The sequence below is a fragment of the Caloenas nicobarica genome, chromosome 1 (genome assembly GCF_036013445.1).
Source record: "Caloenas nicobarica isolate bCalNic1 chromosome 1, bCalNic1.hap1, whole genome shotgun sequence".
NCBI classification, from domain to species: domain Eukaryota; kingdom Metazoa; phylum Chordata; class Aves; order Columbiformes; family Columbidae; genus Caloenas; species Caloenas nicobarica.
Genome location: NC_088245.1, coordinates 192,975,150 through 192,991,688, shown reverse-complemented (window position 1 = coordinate 192,991,688; position 16,539 = coordinate 192,975,150). Strand labels below are relative to the sequence as shown.

Genomic DNA, 16,539 nt, shown 5'->3' with positions numbered 1-16,539 from the left:
GAAACTGTGAGGGAGAATAGCAGCAGGGAGCATGTCCAGGTTGTGAAACGTGCTTAATGGGGGTGGAGGGGAGAACTTTGTGCTGGTTCCCTGCCAGCGTGCTCCACGAGCTTTGGCTGTACCACTATAATGTACTTGTCCATTAAGGAGCTATGGTCCAAGTGTTCCCTTTCTAGGTCAAAAATAATTGGTTAGAGGTCAAAATTTTGGCCCCACTGCATTCGGTGGCAAAGCTGCAGCCAGATGGGAATTCATCCCAGGCATCTTCCCTGATACACATGCTCACACAGAGTAGGTGAGTTAGTGGAGCTAGGAGGAAATCTTCTGCAAATAGTAGGGGCTGGATATAGTTTATATCATAAATTGCAGTTTGTTTATTTATATTTATTTAGGAGCTTAGCAAGAAATGCCAAACAAGCAGTCCAGGTGAGAGTGGTGCACATTCTTCCTCTGCATATCTCATTCTTCAGCCCTTCACCTTTCTGCTCTCACTGTCACTGGTCCCTACTGCTGCCCACTGCAGTGTCAACTTTTTCCTATCAAAAACAGATGGGATATCACCAGCCCGTCTCACTTCAAACATGCTTACAACTCTCAGAGAGCAGCAATTGTCCATCACCAGTCCTCAACCTCTGCCTCCAGAGCAGGAGTATCTTGTGACCAAGGACACTATTAGCTGTGCTGAAAAGTTATTCACTGATGAGTTGCAGGGTGGCTGGAGGATTTCTCATTGGCCTCTATGCATTAGGCTGGGTTGGGGCCCTGGTGCACTGCTCAGTTTACAGATTGGGGATTGAATTGTTTTCTGTTTTGTAGGATGATCTGTGTCCCCATTGAGGGGGATACTTAGAGGGAAAGCACATTCTGTAGGGAAGATCCCCCACATTCTCAATGTCTCATCCTCCTGGTGAGCACCTTTGAAAACAGTAGAGGATATGGCACTCATGGTGTTGCTGCATATCACCATGGCTCTACGGAAAAAGAAACTGTTTGAAAGGGGCACGCTGTCTTTCCCACTATTGTCTACATTCAACCAAATAAGTGGATAGTGTTTACCTTTCACAGTCATCCTTTCCAAACATTATGGCTTGCCCTGAACTACCCCAGTATGCTACCACAGAAAGCTGACTGATCTGAACTATCTCAAAAGAAGCAGTAAGATCAAGAGGAGTCTAACCTATCCCACTTTTCAACCCTTCATCAGCCCATGCTCACATTTCCACAGGAAAAAAATCACTTCTACATTTGCACACCTGAACACCCTGCAACACCAGCTATTCACAACAAAACATTCATATGACTGAAGCTAAGGGTCACCAAAAAACCCGTTTTACTTCAAACTTCTGTGCCAGTACTTGAGACCCCTGGCCATCATGCAACATAACAGCATTTGAAAGTAATTCTTCAATTTTTTGCACATCCTGAGTTGACCTGAAATTTTCTTACCTTGAGTTGGTTATCAGATAATTATATTTTGCTTCTTGACTCTCTATTTCCCGCTTCACACTGCTTGGCATTCCTCATGAACACACAATACCATCACATTTCAGCCAATCCTTCCTTCCTTCCTTCTTGTCTGCCTCCTTTCCCTCCCTCCTTTGCTGGACTATAATCACTCTCATCTTCCATGTGGTCACTGTGACTCAGCCTTCACTTTAGCTCTCCGAGAGCATCAACCATGACCTCCACAGAAGAAATGAATGTTGGCTGGAACTACAGACTTATCACTCAAGGTTTCCACAAGCACCAAGAACTTCTTGCTGGGAAGAGGCATTTGATTTTAATAATCTGTGTTGTGCTGAAAGGAAGAGGTATTTTCTGGTTTGATTGAGCAGTCAGAAACCTAAAGAGAAAGACCAGGAAACATCTACATGCGATGTCCACACTTACTCTGTATCTTCTATTTCCAAATAAGTTTCCTCTATATAAAGTCAGAGATGTTGTTCAGACACTTCCAGCATAAGTTATTTTCCATGCGCAAGTCACTCCTAACAGCTCGCTTCTACGCATAACCTCACATCTATAAACTTCAAGATCCAGGTACTCCCAACACCTTCCTTCTCATAATGCTGAAATTATCTTTTTTCTGCTGTCCTGTATGGATCCTTTTGGCTCTGGAAAGGACTAATTATTTACTAACCTATTTACACAGCCATTAATACTCCCTGTCTTGCTGACAAGCTGGAAGCATGACTAACACCCTTTTCATTTTCTAGTGATCAGCAGAGGAGATGAAAGAGCTCTTGCTGCATTGAGGTTGTGTTTTTCAAGATGGTTTGTTTTTAGCTTCACTGCAAGTAGGGGTCTGAGAGCAACTCCGCGCTGGCTGGAGTGAGGGACTGGAAGTGCAGGCAGAAAACAAGGAAAGGATGAGAAAGAATGGAGGGAAACATTTTTAAGGAGAGAGGGGAGTTGATTAGAGGGAAACAGGAAGAGAAAATACTGACAGATGTGGACATAAGACCAAAGATCCATCTACCCCATATCCTGTCTCAACAATGACCATAAGCAGATGGTTGGGGATGAGTAAGAGAAGGACTAACTTCAGATACTTCCTCCTAATACTCCCCCAGTCACCAATTATTATCAGCTCAAGAGCTTCCCACAACAGAGGTCGCTTCTATACTTCAGTGGATTTCTCTTCTAAGACTTTATGCAAATTTTTCAAATGCCCTGGCAAGGAGTTTCACAGAACTGCTGCCCACTGCATGAAGAGTCATTTCCTTTTTCTGTTTGGAATTTCACTCCTCCTGGTTTCATTGAATGGCCCCTACTTTTTGAGACGGAAAAGACATATACAACTGATCTTCAGACGTGTGTCCTTTACAGCTCTGCAGATCTCTATCATGTAGCCCCTAAGTCACTTCTTCTTTGGTCTGCAGAGCCTTGACCTCCCTCCTCACTTGTCCCTGACACATTCCTCTCATTCCCCGAAATTCCTTTGATTCTTTTTGTCACCCCTACTGGTGTGCCTCCCAGTTTGGCTGCATCCTTTGAGATGAAAGGGTCAAAAATGCTCATAAAATAAAAGATGTCGGTCATTTATGGATTTATGTGGAGTTATCATGGCGTTCTCTATTTTGTTCTATATTTCTTTCCTAGTGATTTCTAACATTTGATTTACTTTTTGAGCAGATCGTGATTGTGATCAATTTCACAAACCCTTTTATCACAATGCTCAGATCTCTCTTTGTGGTAGCAATGATCAGCCAACAGCGTTTTTACACGTACAGCCTTTTTGCGCTTATGTTATACATGTGAAAGTCAGATTGCTTTTTGCTATGTACATCACGCACATTTATCTTCAGTGAATTTCATCTGCCACTTTATAGCTCAGACACCCAGATTCAGATAGTTCTGCATTTCTTCGCAATCAGCTCTCATCCTTACAAATCTGAATAACTTCATATCATCAGCAAACTCTGTCACCTCCTTACCACCTTTTCCAGGTTATTTCTGAACATGTTGACAAGTACAGAACCCAGCACCAGCTCCCGAAAAACTTCACTGGTTGCCTCCCTACGCTGCAAGAACTGGCTGTTCCCTCTTAACCTCTGTGTTCTATTTTGTAACTGAATATTTTTTTCCGAGCATGATCTTACCCCATACGCCGTGTCTGTTCAAAGCCTTCTGCAAATGCTTTTTGAAAGGCGTACACATAAAAGGAAAAAGGATGCTAACTAAAGTTTGTATATTTTTGTAAAAGGTGTACTCAATCCAGTAATAGTACTCCATTTGTAATCACTCCTAAGCACACACAGAGTTTGACCTGGTGCCTTCCTTTGGCCAAGAGCCCCTGCTAGTGCAGGAGCAAGTTTCTGGCTACAGTCTGGGGCGTCCCACAGGCTCGGGCACTGCCAGCATGTGGGGCTTTGCTCACGATGTGCAATCCCCATGAACATCTTGTCACATGCTTTAGATTCTACGGGCTGGGCAACAGTGAGTAAAAGACTGAACAATAATGTCCAAACACGTGCATGACCTTTACATGTTCTTCCTTAAGACTAGGTGTCAGACTGTCCCTAGTAAAGCCAAGAGACCACCCTGTGAAGGGACCAGGAGAAAAAAAGAAAAAAAGGGAAAGAAAAAAAAAAGAAGGACAGCGAATGCAAAAAAATGTAGGAAAGTGAGGGTTAGAAGTGTGGTACTAACCAAAGAAGCCCTGACCACCTGGATGTTACTGTAGTTCTTATATTTTAGGTTTGATCAATGACCAATGAAAAAGATTACTTGGGCAACATAATGCATTTTGGTTTAAAACATTTCCTACTAAACCTGAAAAACTTTGAGTTAAAGTGATTTGAAAACTAGCAATATCAAAATTTGAAAACTTAAGCTTCTAGTTCAGCTAAGACTCATGATCAAATCATTTACAGCTTGCAGAATAAATTCATCAGTGCGTTACCTTGAGGACAGACTCAATGTACAGCATGTATTTATCAAGCTTATCCATATGTATATGCCAGGTTTGATTCATACAGTATTTTGTAAATAAGGTATTTTAAAAATGTAAAAACATTCCAGACTACTGACTGAGAACAAGAATACAGTCCTCCTAGCTGTTTTCAGAGGATAGAAGGTGTTCACAAGCAAGCATTGACTTTTGGCTCACAGGGGAAATACAGAACGAGATGCTTCAGCAAATTGCTCAAGCCGAAGCAGATCAGATGCTATTTCACTTTTCCCTTTCTTTTGGCTTCAAATTCTCTGCCAGTCCATGCTGCTGCAATGTACGTCTGTCTGTTTCTCTTCATTTTTTGAAAAATATGTGAAAAACCCAGGGTCTGATTTTTTTATTTATGCTAATCTATTTCCCCAACTGTAGGAAAATAAGGGAATAGCTAGCATATTGTTGATGTACCCATTTTAAGTGCCTTTACATTACTAGATCACTGTAAGAGGATTTTCTTGTAGTAGAGAGTGGAAGGCACAAAGGCCACCAGCCAGATCCTCAGCCAGTGTGAATTTAGAGCTGAGGATCTGGCCACATGTCAAATTAAACAAAGGCATTTTTGAACTACCTGTTTATTAATGGCATCTGACCTAATTTTACCAGCCCTAAGGACTCAGACTTCCCTTTCCCGAAAATAGAAGATGGCATGGGGAACAAAAACAGTCACTGTGGACAAACAATTGTGGGCATCAATATTTGCAGACATCCACAATTAAATTCGGATGGTTCAGTACATTTCTCATTAACTATAATTAACATTTGTTCTTTACTTGTTCATTTTACGTACCTCACTGATGTTCCAAATCTGGTTTCCCCTGATAATCTATCCAAGCACATCCTAATGATTCTGCCTTTCAATCCCTTATTAATACACTGACATAAACAATGCAGAAATGCAATTAGACTGCTGTGCACACATGGCCTGCCTCCTTTTTCACCAAAGCTGGTGGGAGCCTGGCCATGCACTTTCATTATGGTATTTTCAGGTTTTCTGTATCTCTGCAGAAGATAATAATTTGATATTAGGTTTGAGGCTAAACAAAACTGATAGCTAAAGGAGAGAGGGAGGTGGCAAGGTGGTGGGAGAGTTAGGACACTCAAGGTAAAAATTCAGTGTTATACCTGTTTGCAGTTTCTGAATGGGCGATCAGCCAAACCTTGGGCAGAGCATGATGAAGACGTCTCTTGAACTGCACACATGGAAATGTCCAGAGAGAGAAACTGCCCCCAAATGACACTGCACAGCCGCTGAGGAAACCAGTGCTTTCACTGAACAATATCAATATCCCACGTGCCTTTCTTGGCAATCTCTGCCAGACCAGTTTAAGATAAACACAAATCTGCTGAAGAGATTCAGGTCAAGAACCATTAACATCAAGCACATTCCCAGCGTGCAGATGCTCATTCTTCAGCCTCAGAGCTGGTGAGTTTTAGGTGGAGCCCAGCCCGGCTGGCTCCAGAGACAAGCCCTGCCACTGGCTGCCCCTCTGCTGACAACCCAACCTGAGGAAAAACAAGGCCAGAAAGAACAACTCCAGGGTGGTAGGGAAGGGGCCAAAGAGGCTGATGGCCACTGCAGGACAAGTGTCCCTCAGGCTGTCTTCTGCTGTATCCACTGAGCAACTGGGGGCTGCCCAGACTGGGAATGTATGTGACTGCTACAGAGCAACAGATTAAGTTGGAGTAAGATAGCACAGGAAAAGAAGTTTCTTGGTCATTTAAGATAGACTAATATTTAAATTTTTGAAATTTCATTTTATTTTAACTCTCACTGCATCTTCTACTGTCTTTTGCCTGTTATATCTGAATTTACTAGCTTTTCCTAGGCTTCAAAAAAACCCCCAAACATTACTTTTTGCCCCAGACAGTTTTTCTTGACTTTTCTGTGCTTCATTGCTGGGGTGAACACCAGAAGAGAGTATTTCCATCTATCCATCTAGTTATCTAGCTAGCTAACAAAAGGTTATTTGATGGCAATAGTGTTGGTTTAAGCAAAGTAATTTCAACAGAAAATGAAGAACAGGGAATATTAATGATGTTGGTCTCTCCACATTCCAAAAAGTCAAGTTTGTGGAGCACTTTTACAGCATTTTTTTTTAATTTGCTACCAGGAAACTATGAAAACTGTTTAATTTGTCTGGCCTCCTGTTACTGGCCTGAATGATATAGAGAGGAGAGTTATGCAAATTTATTGTACTAACCACAAAGCATTAAAATATATCTGCATTTTATTTAAAAGCAACAGAATCCACCAAAGTATTTTTAGATTTTTGAAACAGAAATACTGACTGGAACAGCAATTGAAGTAAGCAGCCAGATAACCTAATGGTTTCTATTAAGGACCCTATAGGCAACAGTGCTTCAAAAATAGAACCATCTAATTTATGCGCTATCCATCTTTCCCCAGCTTGCAGTGATAGTACTCAAGTGATGTGAAGTTAAGCACATGTATAAATCTTGGAGCAAACAGACCTGTGCACGGCAAGGTCTTTGGAGCAACAGCATCTTTTTACTCAAAGTGTGTGCTTTGTCCCGTAGCTTGGAATTCAGAAACTTGATGAGAATCCCTATTGCCATACACTGGATAATGGTAACCTGTAGGGGTTTATGAACTTCAGGTACAAGGTACATCTGTGCACAGAAGCAGGCAATCCTCGACTAGAGGACTGGAGGAAAGCAAATGTCACTCCGGTCTTCAAAAAGGGCAAGAAGGAGGACCCAGGCAACTATAGACCAGTCAGCCTCACCTCCATCCCTGGGAAAGTGATGGAACACCTTATCCTTGGTGCCATCTTAAGACATATCAAGGATAAGAGGGTCATCAGGGACAGTCAGCATGGCTTCACCAAGGGGAAGTCGTGTTTGACCAACCTCATAGCCTTTTATGAAGACGTAACAAGGTGGATTGACGATGGCAGAGCAGTGGATGTGGTCTACCTTGACTTCAGCAAAGCATTTGACACCGTCTCCCACAGCATCCTCACGGCAAAACTGAGGAAGTGTGGACTGGATGATCGGGTAGTGAGGTGGACTGCAAACTGGCTGAAGGAGAGAAGCCAGAGAGTTGTGATCAATGGGGCGGAGTCTGGTTGGAGGCCTGTATCTAGTGGAGTGCCTCAAGGGTCAGTTCTGGGACCAACACTGTTCAATATATTCATCAATGACTTGGATGAGGGAATTGAGTGTACCATCAGCAAGTTTGCTGATGACACCAAGCTGGGAGGAGTGGCTGACACGCCAGAAGGCTGTGCTGCCATCCAGCGAGATCTGGACAGGCTAGAGAGTTGGGCGGGGAAAAATTTAATGAAATATAACAAGGGGAAATGTAGAGTCTTGCATCTGGGCAGGAACAACCCCAGGTTCCAGTACAGGTTGGGGAATGACCTATTAGAGAGCAGTGTAGGGGAAAGAGACCTGGGGGTCCTGGTGGACAGCAGGATGACCATGAGCCAGCACTGTGCCCTTGTGGCCAAGAAGGCCAATGGCATCCTGGGGTGTATTAGAAGGGGGGTGGTTAGTAGGTCCAGAGAGGTTCTCCTTCCCCTCTACTCTGCCCTGGTGAGACCTCATCTGGAATATTGTGTCCAGTTCTGGGCCCCTCAGTTCAAGAAGGACAGGGAACTTCTGGAGAGAGTCCAGCGCAGGGCCACAAAGATGATTAAGGGAGTGGAGCATCTCCCTTATGAGGAAAGGCTGAGGGAGCTGGGTCTCTTTAGCTTGGAGAAGAGGAGACTGAGGGGTGACCTCATTAATGTTTATAAATATATAAAGGGTGGGTGTCACGAGGATGGAGCTAGGCTCTTCTCGGTGACAACCAACAGTAAGACAAGGGGTAATGGGTTCAAGCTGGAACACAAGAGGTTCCACTTAAATGTGAGAAGAAACTTCTTCTCAGTGAGGGTGACAGAACACTGGAACAGGCTGCCCAGGGGGGTTGTGGATTCTCCTTCTCTGGAGACATTCAAAACCCGCCTGGACGCCTTCCTGTGTAACCTCACCTAAGTTTTCCTGCTCTGGCAGGGGGATTGGACTAGATGATCTTTTGAGGTCCCTTCCAATCCCTAACATTCTGTGATTCTGTGATTCTGTGACTACAAACAGAGCAACATTTTAGCCTTGGAAACTTAACATTGGACAGGTAAATCCAAAAAAATGCTGTAATGGCAGAATAAGATAGATTTTTCAACATGCTGTATAAAGTATACACACTTTAAATCTGTTGTTTAGGCAAACCTCCCCCATACGAAGAGGAAAGTATAGTGAAATAGGTGGGATTAAAGGGTTCTCCAGTTCTTCACAGAGAACACCTGAACTTGCACAGACATCAGCCTGAGCAAGGGCCTGCCAGCTGCTGAGGTATTCCACTCTGCTCCCTTCCCGGAGCTGGAGACAAAATGTAATTATTCAGGTATTTCTGTCTTTCTGCGATAGTTAATTGACATCATATTACTCAGAGGGAAGTCATTCCACTCCTCTTAGGCAAAGCATTAAAAATGGTGCTCTCCAAACTACTTCTTCAATGAGCATTTAAAGGAGAAGGAAGGGGAGGGGGTTAAAGAGAATTGTCACAGAACAATTATGAAGGCAATTTGGAAGCAAGTCTGGAAACAACCTTGTAACAGAGCCAAAAGCTGATTCAAATTGTTACATTTCTCCTTTGATCACCTGCTCAAATACACTTCTAATTAGCATTTAATCGAGTCTATAGTTTAGCACATTATTAAACACCTGCTTGTGGATATTAATTTATGTTTCTGATGACATGCTCTCCTGTGCCATAGTGCAGATCTGTGCTTGTTTACAGAAAGAAATATTTGACAATGGACAAGCACCACCCCAGCTACCAAAGAAGAACCAATTGTTTTATCAGTGCTGCACCATGATTTCAATCCAGGGCATGCATAGATGTATAAAGACTTGAAAGAAACTAAAAGACTGAAAATTTTCACACATGCCTTTCACAAGGTTTCTCTACCTAAAAGATGTCGTGTTTTCTCTTACACCTTGAACCTGTAAGCAAAAATAAATTAATACTTGGAATTTTGTAACTTGCCCTTCGAAGGTAACATAGAGGAAATGTAGCCCTCACCTGTCTTCAAAATGGAGAATTTCAGGTTATACCTATCCCAGCAAAATAAGAGAATGCTAGTGCCACCTCTTGGAGACAATGGCACAGGAAGCCCATCATTAGCATAATCCCAAAGCAAGGTATAATTGGAAAAATTATGTGTGCTCCTAGAAAGTGCTGACCAGTCTTTCACTGATCACAAGGCACTTGCAAGCACCCTTAATTTGAAATATGATGTTTGGCCTATTTAATTGAATGAGGTGTCTTGTGTCCCTGCAGTTAAGCATGTGCTTAAATGTTTGGCTGGCTTGGCGCTAAAACCCAATTCTATGAAAGCTTCGAAGAAGTTAAATCCTATGTAAAATGATTAATTACAACTGAAACAGAGAAATGTTAGTTCCTAAACTTTTGTTAGGTTTTTAAATAACTTCGTGGTGCTGTGATCCAAATACCTTGCATGTTTAACCCTCCAACAGTAGCTTAATACTAATGCCATTGTAGAGGTTGAGTGTTAAGCATTAAGATTGTGTCAGATTTCATGTTTCAGGAAGAGCCTTGGACAAATGAGTCAACACACAAACTTGTAAGAAACAGAGTTCCAAAGAAAGCTTAAATATAAAAGAGGATTAGTTAAGTGCCACTTCAGCATCAAGTAAGCTTTTATGGTGCCATTTATATTTTACCCTGTCTAAACATCTTCTGGAGAATGCTGGGCACATTTGGCTTGCTGAACTGAATCTATGAGTCAATGTATCATAAGAGAGATTTGACTCTTACAATGGAAAAAGTCTTTAAGATTATTTCTGTTGGATTTCAAAAGGAGCCACACTGCCTCCACTGTGCATGGAGGAATGCATGGAAATCTCCTCCATGAGAAAACATGTGAACTTTGCAAGACATTGTCTGCAAGATTTCCCTCATAAAAATTAAAAAGCAATTATCACCTCTGGACATTGCATGCATGAATAGTAGTGAACTGTAAACAAACCTAAATAGCAATACAAAACAACTACTCCATCCTCCATTTTCAAATAATTATGCAGAAAAAATTGCATTGTGCCTACATGTTCACTAAAAAATACATTGATTAAAAGCATACAAACTCTATTAACTAAGCAATGGTCATGGCAGGTTTTATTCTTGTAAAAAAAGTGAATATTTAAATGTAATATTAAGGAAAGACATGCTAAATAGAAGTAAGGAAGCTGTCCTACCTTGTTTTAGAATGGTTTTGTCTACAGGGATACCACATCCATGTAATTTTAGGCTGAGGAATACCATACACGGTGCATGTCAGCACTTGTTTGCTGCTCAGTAAATACAGATTGGGATCAGGGAATGATGACACAGCATTTTCATATATCTGGGGCTTCACTGTAAAGGGTAAAAATTGCAAACCAATTAAAACAACCTCATTTCCAATGTATTGCACCATCATGAAAATACTACATTCCTGCAGGATGAGTAATAAGAAAAATCCCCAGGAGAACCAAGAAAAACAACAGGTCTAAGTCAAGTCAGATGAGAGGTTAGTAACATGTTTAAGTCATCAGGAACAAGTATGTGACCGTGGAAGACGGAAACCCTTCTAATGAAAACCAGTGTCTGTCTGCCGATTCAAAGATGTGTCTGTCGCCCTGCATACGGGGCATGGATTTGGACCCATGACAGTCAGTAAGAAAACCCACGATAACTTGAACTGTGCAAGATCACTGAAAATCTAGCTCAATGAAAAGTTAGCATTTACATGTTCAGGAGAAGCATGGGAATATGCTGTAAATTTACCATTTACTGTAAGAGTGACTGTAAGATTCTTAGACAAGTTCCACTGTCGTATGCTCAAAATTATAGTGTAGTTTCCAGCATCTTCCTCAGCAACATCCTTGATGATTAATGAATAGTCTTTAACCATGTATCGGGCACATTTTTCAGCAGCAGGTAGCCCATCTTTTAACCTGTTTAAAAGAATTCCAGAAATCAAAATTTTGAGAAATAATGTTGCTTTAACTGCCTGTGTTATTTTGTTTCACAACATTTCTTGACCTTTTGGCAAAGATTGAATTTACAACCTGAGATCCTGTTTACCAGAGGGTTATCCTTTGCTTACAATAAGATTGCTGATAATTACAAATTATAAATAAATTATAAATGTGTATACTTATCTTTTCAAAGCAATTTGGAGAATACCATTCGATATATTAAAATTGATAAGGATCTGACAGGGCTCTATAACATTTGAGAGTAGCTGAAAATTGCAACTCTTTCTGAAGATCACAGTATTCCATGCTTGTGCCGCCATTTAGTCTAGAAGACAACCATTTTGTCTAGGACTCGTTCACACAAATGAAGGTTGTGTCATCTAGCACTGACCCTTTATTTATGACCTCAGAATACACCCTGGGACAAAGTATTACAGTAGCCTAAGCACAGCTGTGATTTTAGGAAGAGGAAGAGTAAGTAGATTAGATAAGCACTTAAGAATCAGATACCCTGCTATCAAGTGAATGTTTTTAAAGATAACAGAAAATCAGCCTAAAAAGTACTAACTGTTGTTCACACACATATTCCTGAAAAAGCACAACATTTTTCTTCAAAGGCTAAAATATAGCATAAAGCACATTTTGGTAGGTTGCTGTACAAAGGTTGAAACAGCATTAGTAGAAGAGTGCAACAGAGTTTCACTATGATGATGGACTTTATTAAAATGATTCACAGGTTTTAGTAAGTATTTACAGAAAATTCTTACAGTTCTTAGAGGAGCACTAAAAATTGGGTATAAGGACTATGGATTTAGGCATTTCACTGTATCTGTATTTTACAGAACCACAGAATAGCTGAGGCAGAAAGAGCCTCTGGAGATCATCTAGTCCAACCCCCTGGTCAAAGCAAGGTCAGCAGGTTCCCCAAGACCATTTTCAGTCTGGTTTTGAATAGCTCCAAGGATGGAGGCTTCCTAGTCTCTCTGGACTATTTGTTCCAGTGTTTGACCACTGTCACAGTTATAACTAAAAAATAAAGAAAAATTCTTGTTTAAATGGATTTTTCTTTTGTATTTCAGAAGTTTTGGTTCCATATTGTAGTCAACAAGCCAACCATCAAAGAAATAGAAAATATGATATTAATGGCTAGCACCAGCTTCACTTTCACTCCTCCCTTTTCCATGTGGAGCTATAAATGTAAGTGGTTTGTAAAACAAAACGTTTGGAGCAAAAGTAATTTCTGGCTGTGAATAACATGAACTCTCACTGTTCATCTATATGTGGTTTGTTTTCTTAATCAGTCTTGTCATAGACCCTTTGTTAAAGTGCAATGTATTGAGCCAGAGCTACTGGTATTTAAAATGATTTAGCCAAAAATCCTTGAGATCTTGAATAGATAATATTGTTTTATATAAAAGTGGTTTGGGTTAATACAAAACATGGTTGAAATGATTTCTTAACGTAGTATATGTGAGCCAGTGAATGCTCCAGTACTAAAGTAGGTCTACAACCTGCAAATCAGCGTATAATAAAACCCAGCTTCATTGGTTTTCTAATAGTGTTTGTCTGTATGACTCAGCTTAGTCAGTTATTTTAATGAAAACCTCCTTTTCTTTCTCCTACTGTCTGAAAAGCAAGTTCAGGTCTCATATCTAAGTCTGAGTGAGGTTGAATGCAACACTTCAGTTAAGGGTGGAAGAGATATTTAGCTGTAGAGTGTCCTGTGATTACAATAGGAGACATATCTAACATATTTGAAGATCTAAGCTTTAAACTTTCCAGACCTCCTTTTTTGCACGTGCAAAATGGAAATAATGTTCTCATAAATTGTTAAAACCCAGGACAACACTGAAACTTCTAACAAAACTCCACAACTGGAATGTCTCCAGTTTGTTGCCATTTTCAGGGGGTCTTATCTAAATCTTTTACCTAGATACTATTTTTCACCTAAGAAGAGGTCGAGTATGCATATGTGGAAGTAACTGTTGTCCTACCATATAACCTCTGGAGAGGGAAATGCCTTCACTTTCATGGACAAACGATAAGATTTTCTTCCAGCTACAGCCTCCAGCGCAGTTTTTCTTCGACGTTTCAAATTAATGAACATTTTATCTTAAACAAAAGAAAAAGAGTGCACCTTTATTACTGTTTGTCAGTCTTCAGAAACAGTTGCTCTGCTAAAGAGAACAGGAAAGCAAATAAAAATTATCTTTAATAATTTTGGTGTTCCCAAATGGCAAAAGGAAGAATAAAACCTAACCTCATAGATATCTATAAAATATGGAGAAGAATACCACAAATCCACAAGAAACTGAGATACAATTCCCAGGTCATGAATCTGCCTACAGAAGATATGCTCTAGCCAAAATTCACATTGTGCTTCAGTCAGAAAAAAAGGCACTTGTTTCAGCACAAGAGATAAGGTGATTTGTCGTACATGGGAAGCTGAACTAGATGAGCAGATGACCCCTCCACTCCTAAAGGCTGAGAATCAATGAATGTTCCAAAAGAAAATACTCTGCCAGAGAGGATTTAAGGGATCTTCAGAGAAACTCTCTGTATTGTCGGTAAACAGCTGTTTCATCAAACAAACAAATCTTTATCACTTCATTGGAACTATCTCAATCTGCTGGAATTTGTTCTTTTCCAGTTGTATTGCCCCATATTTCAAACTCTCTGGCAAGTTGATGGGTTTTATCAGAGATGATAAAACACAACACTCTACAATACATTAGGAAACCTCCTCCCTCCTCGCTACCCAAATTGCACTTAAGCAAAATAAAATATTCAAAACATAAACAATTGTTTGAGTGTCCTTTTGATAGAGTATATAGTGCAATATTTACTCACATTATGCACTGCATAAGAATGTTGGATATCTATTAAACAAGTGCAATATTCAATCACTTGCCATATACATTGAAAATAACATGCATAAGATGAATCAGTAGTTTAATTATGCAAGTCAGGTTATACTTCAATGATACAACCCCAGTTCTGCAAACCCTTATTCACACTCATGTAAATAAGAGTTTACAAGCTAGCTTCAACAGTTCCAGCTTCTCTGACTTTAATTTTAATCAATATCTGATAGCTTCAGACTTATCTGTTCAAGAATATAAGAAGCTGTTATCATGATTCATCTTATGTTCCCAGTGACTTAGTTCAAGGCTTAAAGAGAGAAAAAGAACTGAAATACTCTTTAAGAATACCAAGATGGGATGCTTAGTCCACACTGCCAGATAAAAGGCAAAACTTAGATCACTGAAAATACAGAACAAATCAATATTCTGACAATGTGTCATCTGTCATAGAGGACACCCACCAACGGCTTGGTCTTTAATACCAACGATGCTTCAAATATCCTGGATAGTCCTAATTGTAACATGATGCCACAAAGAAAGTAGCTTTTCATAATAGTCCCAATGCACAAAAGTCGTAATTCACATATATTTGAAATAACCCCAGAAATGTCCAGGTTTCACAGAAGGCCCAGGCAGACTATAGGGAACTTTTTTAAGGTTCTCACTGTAAAACCACATTCGTGAGTTGCAGTATCTTGTGCTTGTTTCATTATTTTGAATGGTCTAGAAGCTACCTGCTCCACGTAGAGGCAGTTTATCTATTTATTCTTTATTTTTCATAGAAAATAATAAATAAGTACCGTAGAAGAAGAAGTTAGATTCTTCTTTTTAAATTCAGCTTGTACATGTGGGTTTTTTGCAAACTATAGTTTAACTGATTGCTTCTGCCAGAACTGGCTGAGGACAGTATTTAGCAAACAAGAGTGATCAAACTGAACATTAACATGTCTGCTGCCAACAGTACAAACCAGTCATGGAAGAAAAGGCACATGTTGTCTTTTGTCTCCCTCCTTTTTCTGGCTGTGTTGAACATGCTATAAATTCACTTCCATTTTGTGTCAAGGTGTAAAAGTTATTGTATGACTGAGCTTGGTACATGACCATTCAGTATTCTACAAATCTGCAACATTTCTTACCATAAACAATGACTGTTGTGTTAACAGCTTTAATTGATGGCCCACTCTTCACGTGACAGGTGTACTGGCCTTTATCAATATCACGCACTTTGTCAACAACAAGGATACTGTAAAAAATGTTGGCTTCTATATTCCTCTGGTCAATGCGCTGCATTATAGAACCTCTCTTACGTGCCTATAAAAGCAAAAATTAACAATTAAGAGTGTTATCAAACCAATTTTCATTATTATTAAAATTTTTATTTTACGGTACTGCCACCATACCTTAATAAAAAAATCCAGATCCCTCTGGACAGCATAGACATACAAAATACACCTAACATTTCCAGAGGGTCAAAAATAAAAATCAAAAGTAACATAGCAATTCGTTCCTATCTTCACCAAAGTTGTGATAACACCCAAACTAGTTCTTTCCAAATTAAGATCGTCCGTTCTGTACGGTCTGCCACAAGAACACACCCAGCTCCACATTACTCCTTGTCCAGCATTGCTCATAAAAATCTCCAAAGCTGCGATGTGAAGAGGAGCACATAGTTTGGTGTCTGGATTCAGTGTCCATAAGCAGCAGATGTATAGAAGAAGAGGGCAGAGAAGAAGAGGGGAGAATTCTGGAAACGCTATAAACAGAAAAGGGACTAGATTTGGCAAGAGAATAACAGGGTGGAACTGAAGATAACGTGAGTCTGAGGAGTTATTTCCTGCAACTCCCCCTCAGCCTTCAGCATCAAAGTTTATTTAACCCAGGACATCATCGGTGTCTTACAAACACTGAGCACCCTTCAGTTACCATCCAAATAAAAACAAAGCAGAATTTCACAAATCTGGTGCTCAGCTAGGGCTTGGTAAGGGAGCAATGAGCAACGTAATATATTTGGAGCATTTCTTGTTGCTAAGTTGTTTATTTCTGAGATGAAAAAATGCCAGAGAAATAGGTACAGTGTGCAATAAATTATTGCATTAATCTTCCCTATATAATGTAATCATAATTTCAGCTCGTGATTAAGTACAATGAGTGACATAATAAATGTTCTTGACTTGA

General features: G+C 40.1%; 1 protein-coding gene across 1 annotated transcript in view; it reads right to left on the bottom strand.

Annotated features, from left to right (window-relative positions):
• The window catches only part of FLT1 (fms related receptor tyrosine kinase 1), a 117,045-nt gene that overhangs the window by 65,144 nt on the left and 35,362 nt on the right, over positions 1 to 16,539 (bottom strand). The window contains exons 7-10 of the mRNA XM_065631578.1: positions 15,501 to 15,675; positions 13,495 to 13,612; positions 11,307 to 11,476; positions 10,736 to 10,895 (exon numbers count right to left, since the gene is read on the bottom strand). Of these exons, the coding sequence (XP_065487650.1) occupies positions 10,736 to 10,895; positions 11,307 to 11,476; positions 13,495 to 13,612; positions 15,501 to 15,675 (623 nt within the window). The remainder of the gene's footprint in view (positions 1 to 10,735; positions 10,896 to 11,306; positions 11,477 to 13,494; positions 13,613 to 15,500; positions 15,676 to 16,539) is intronic.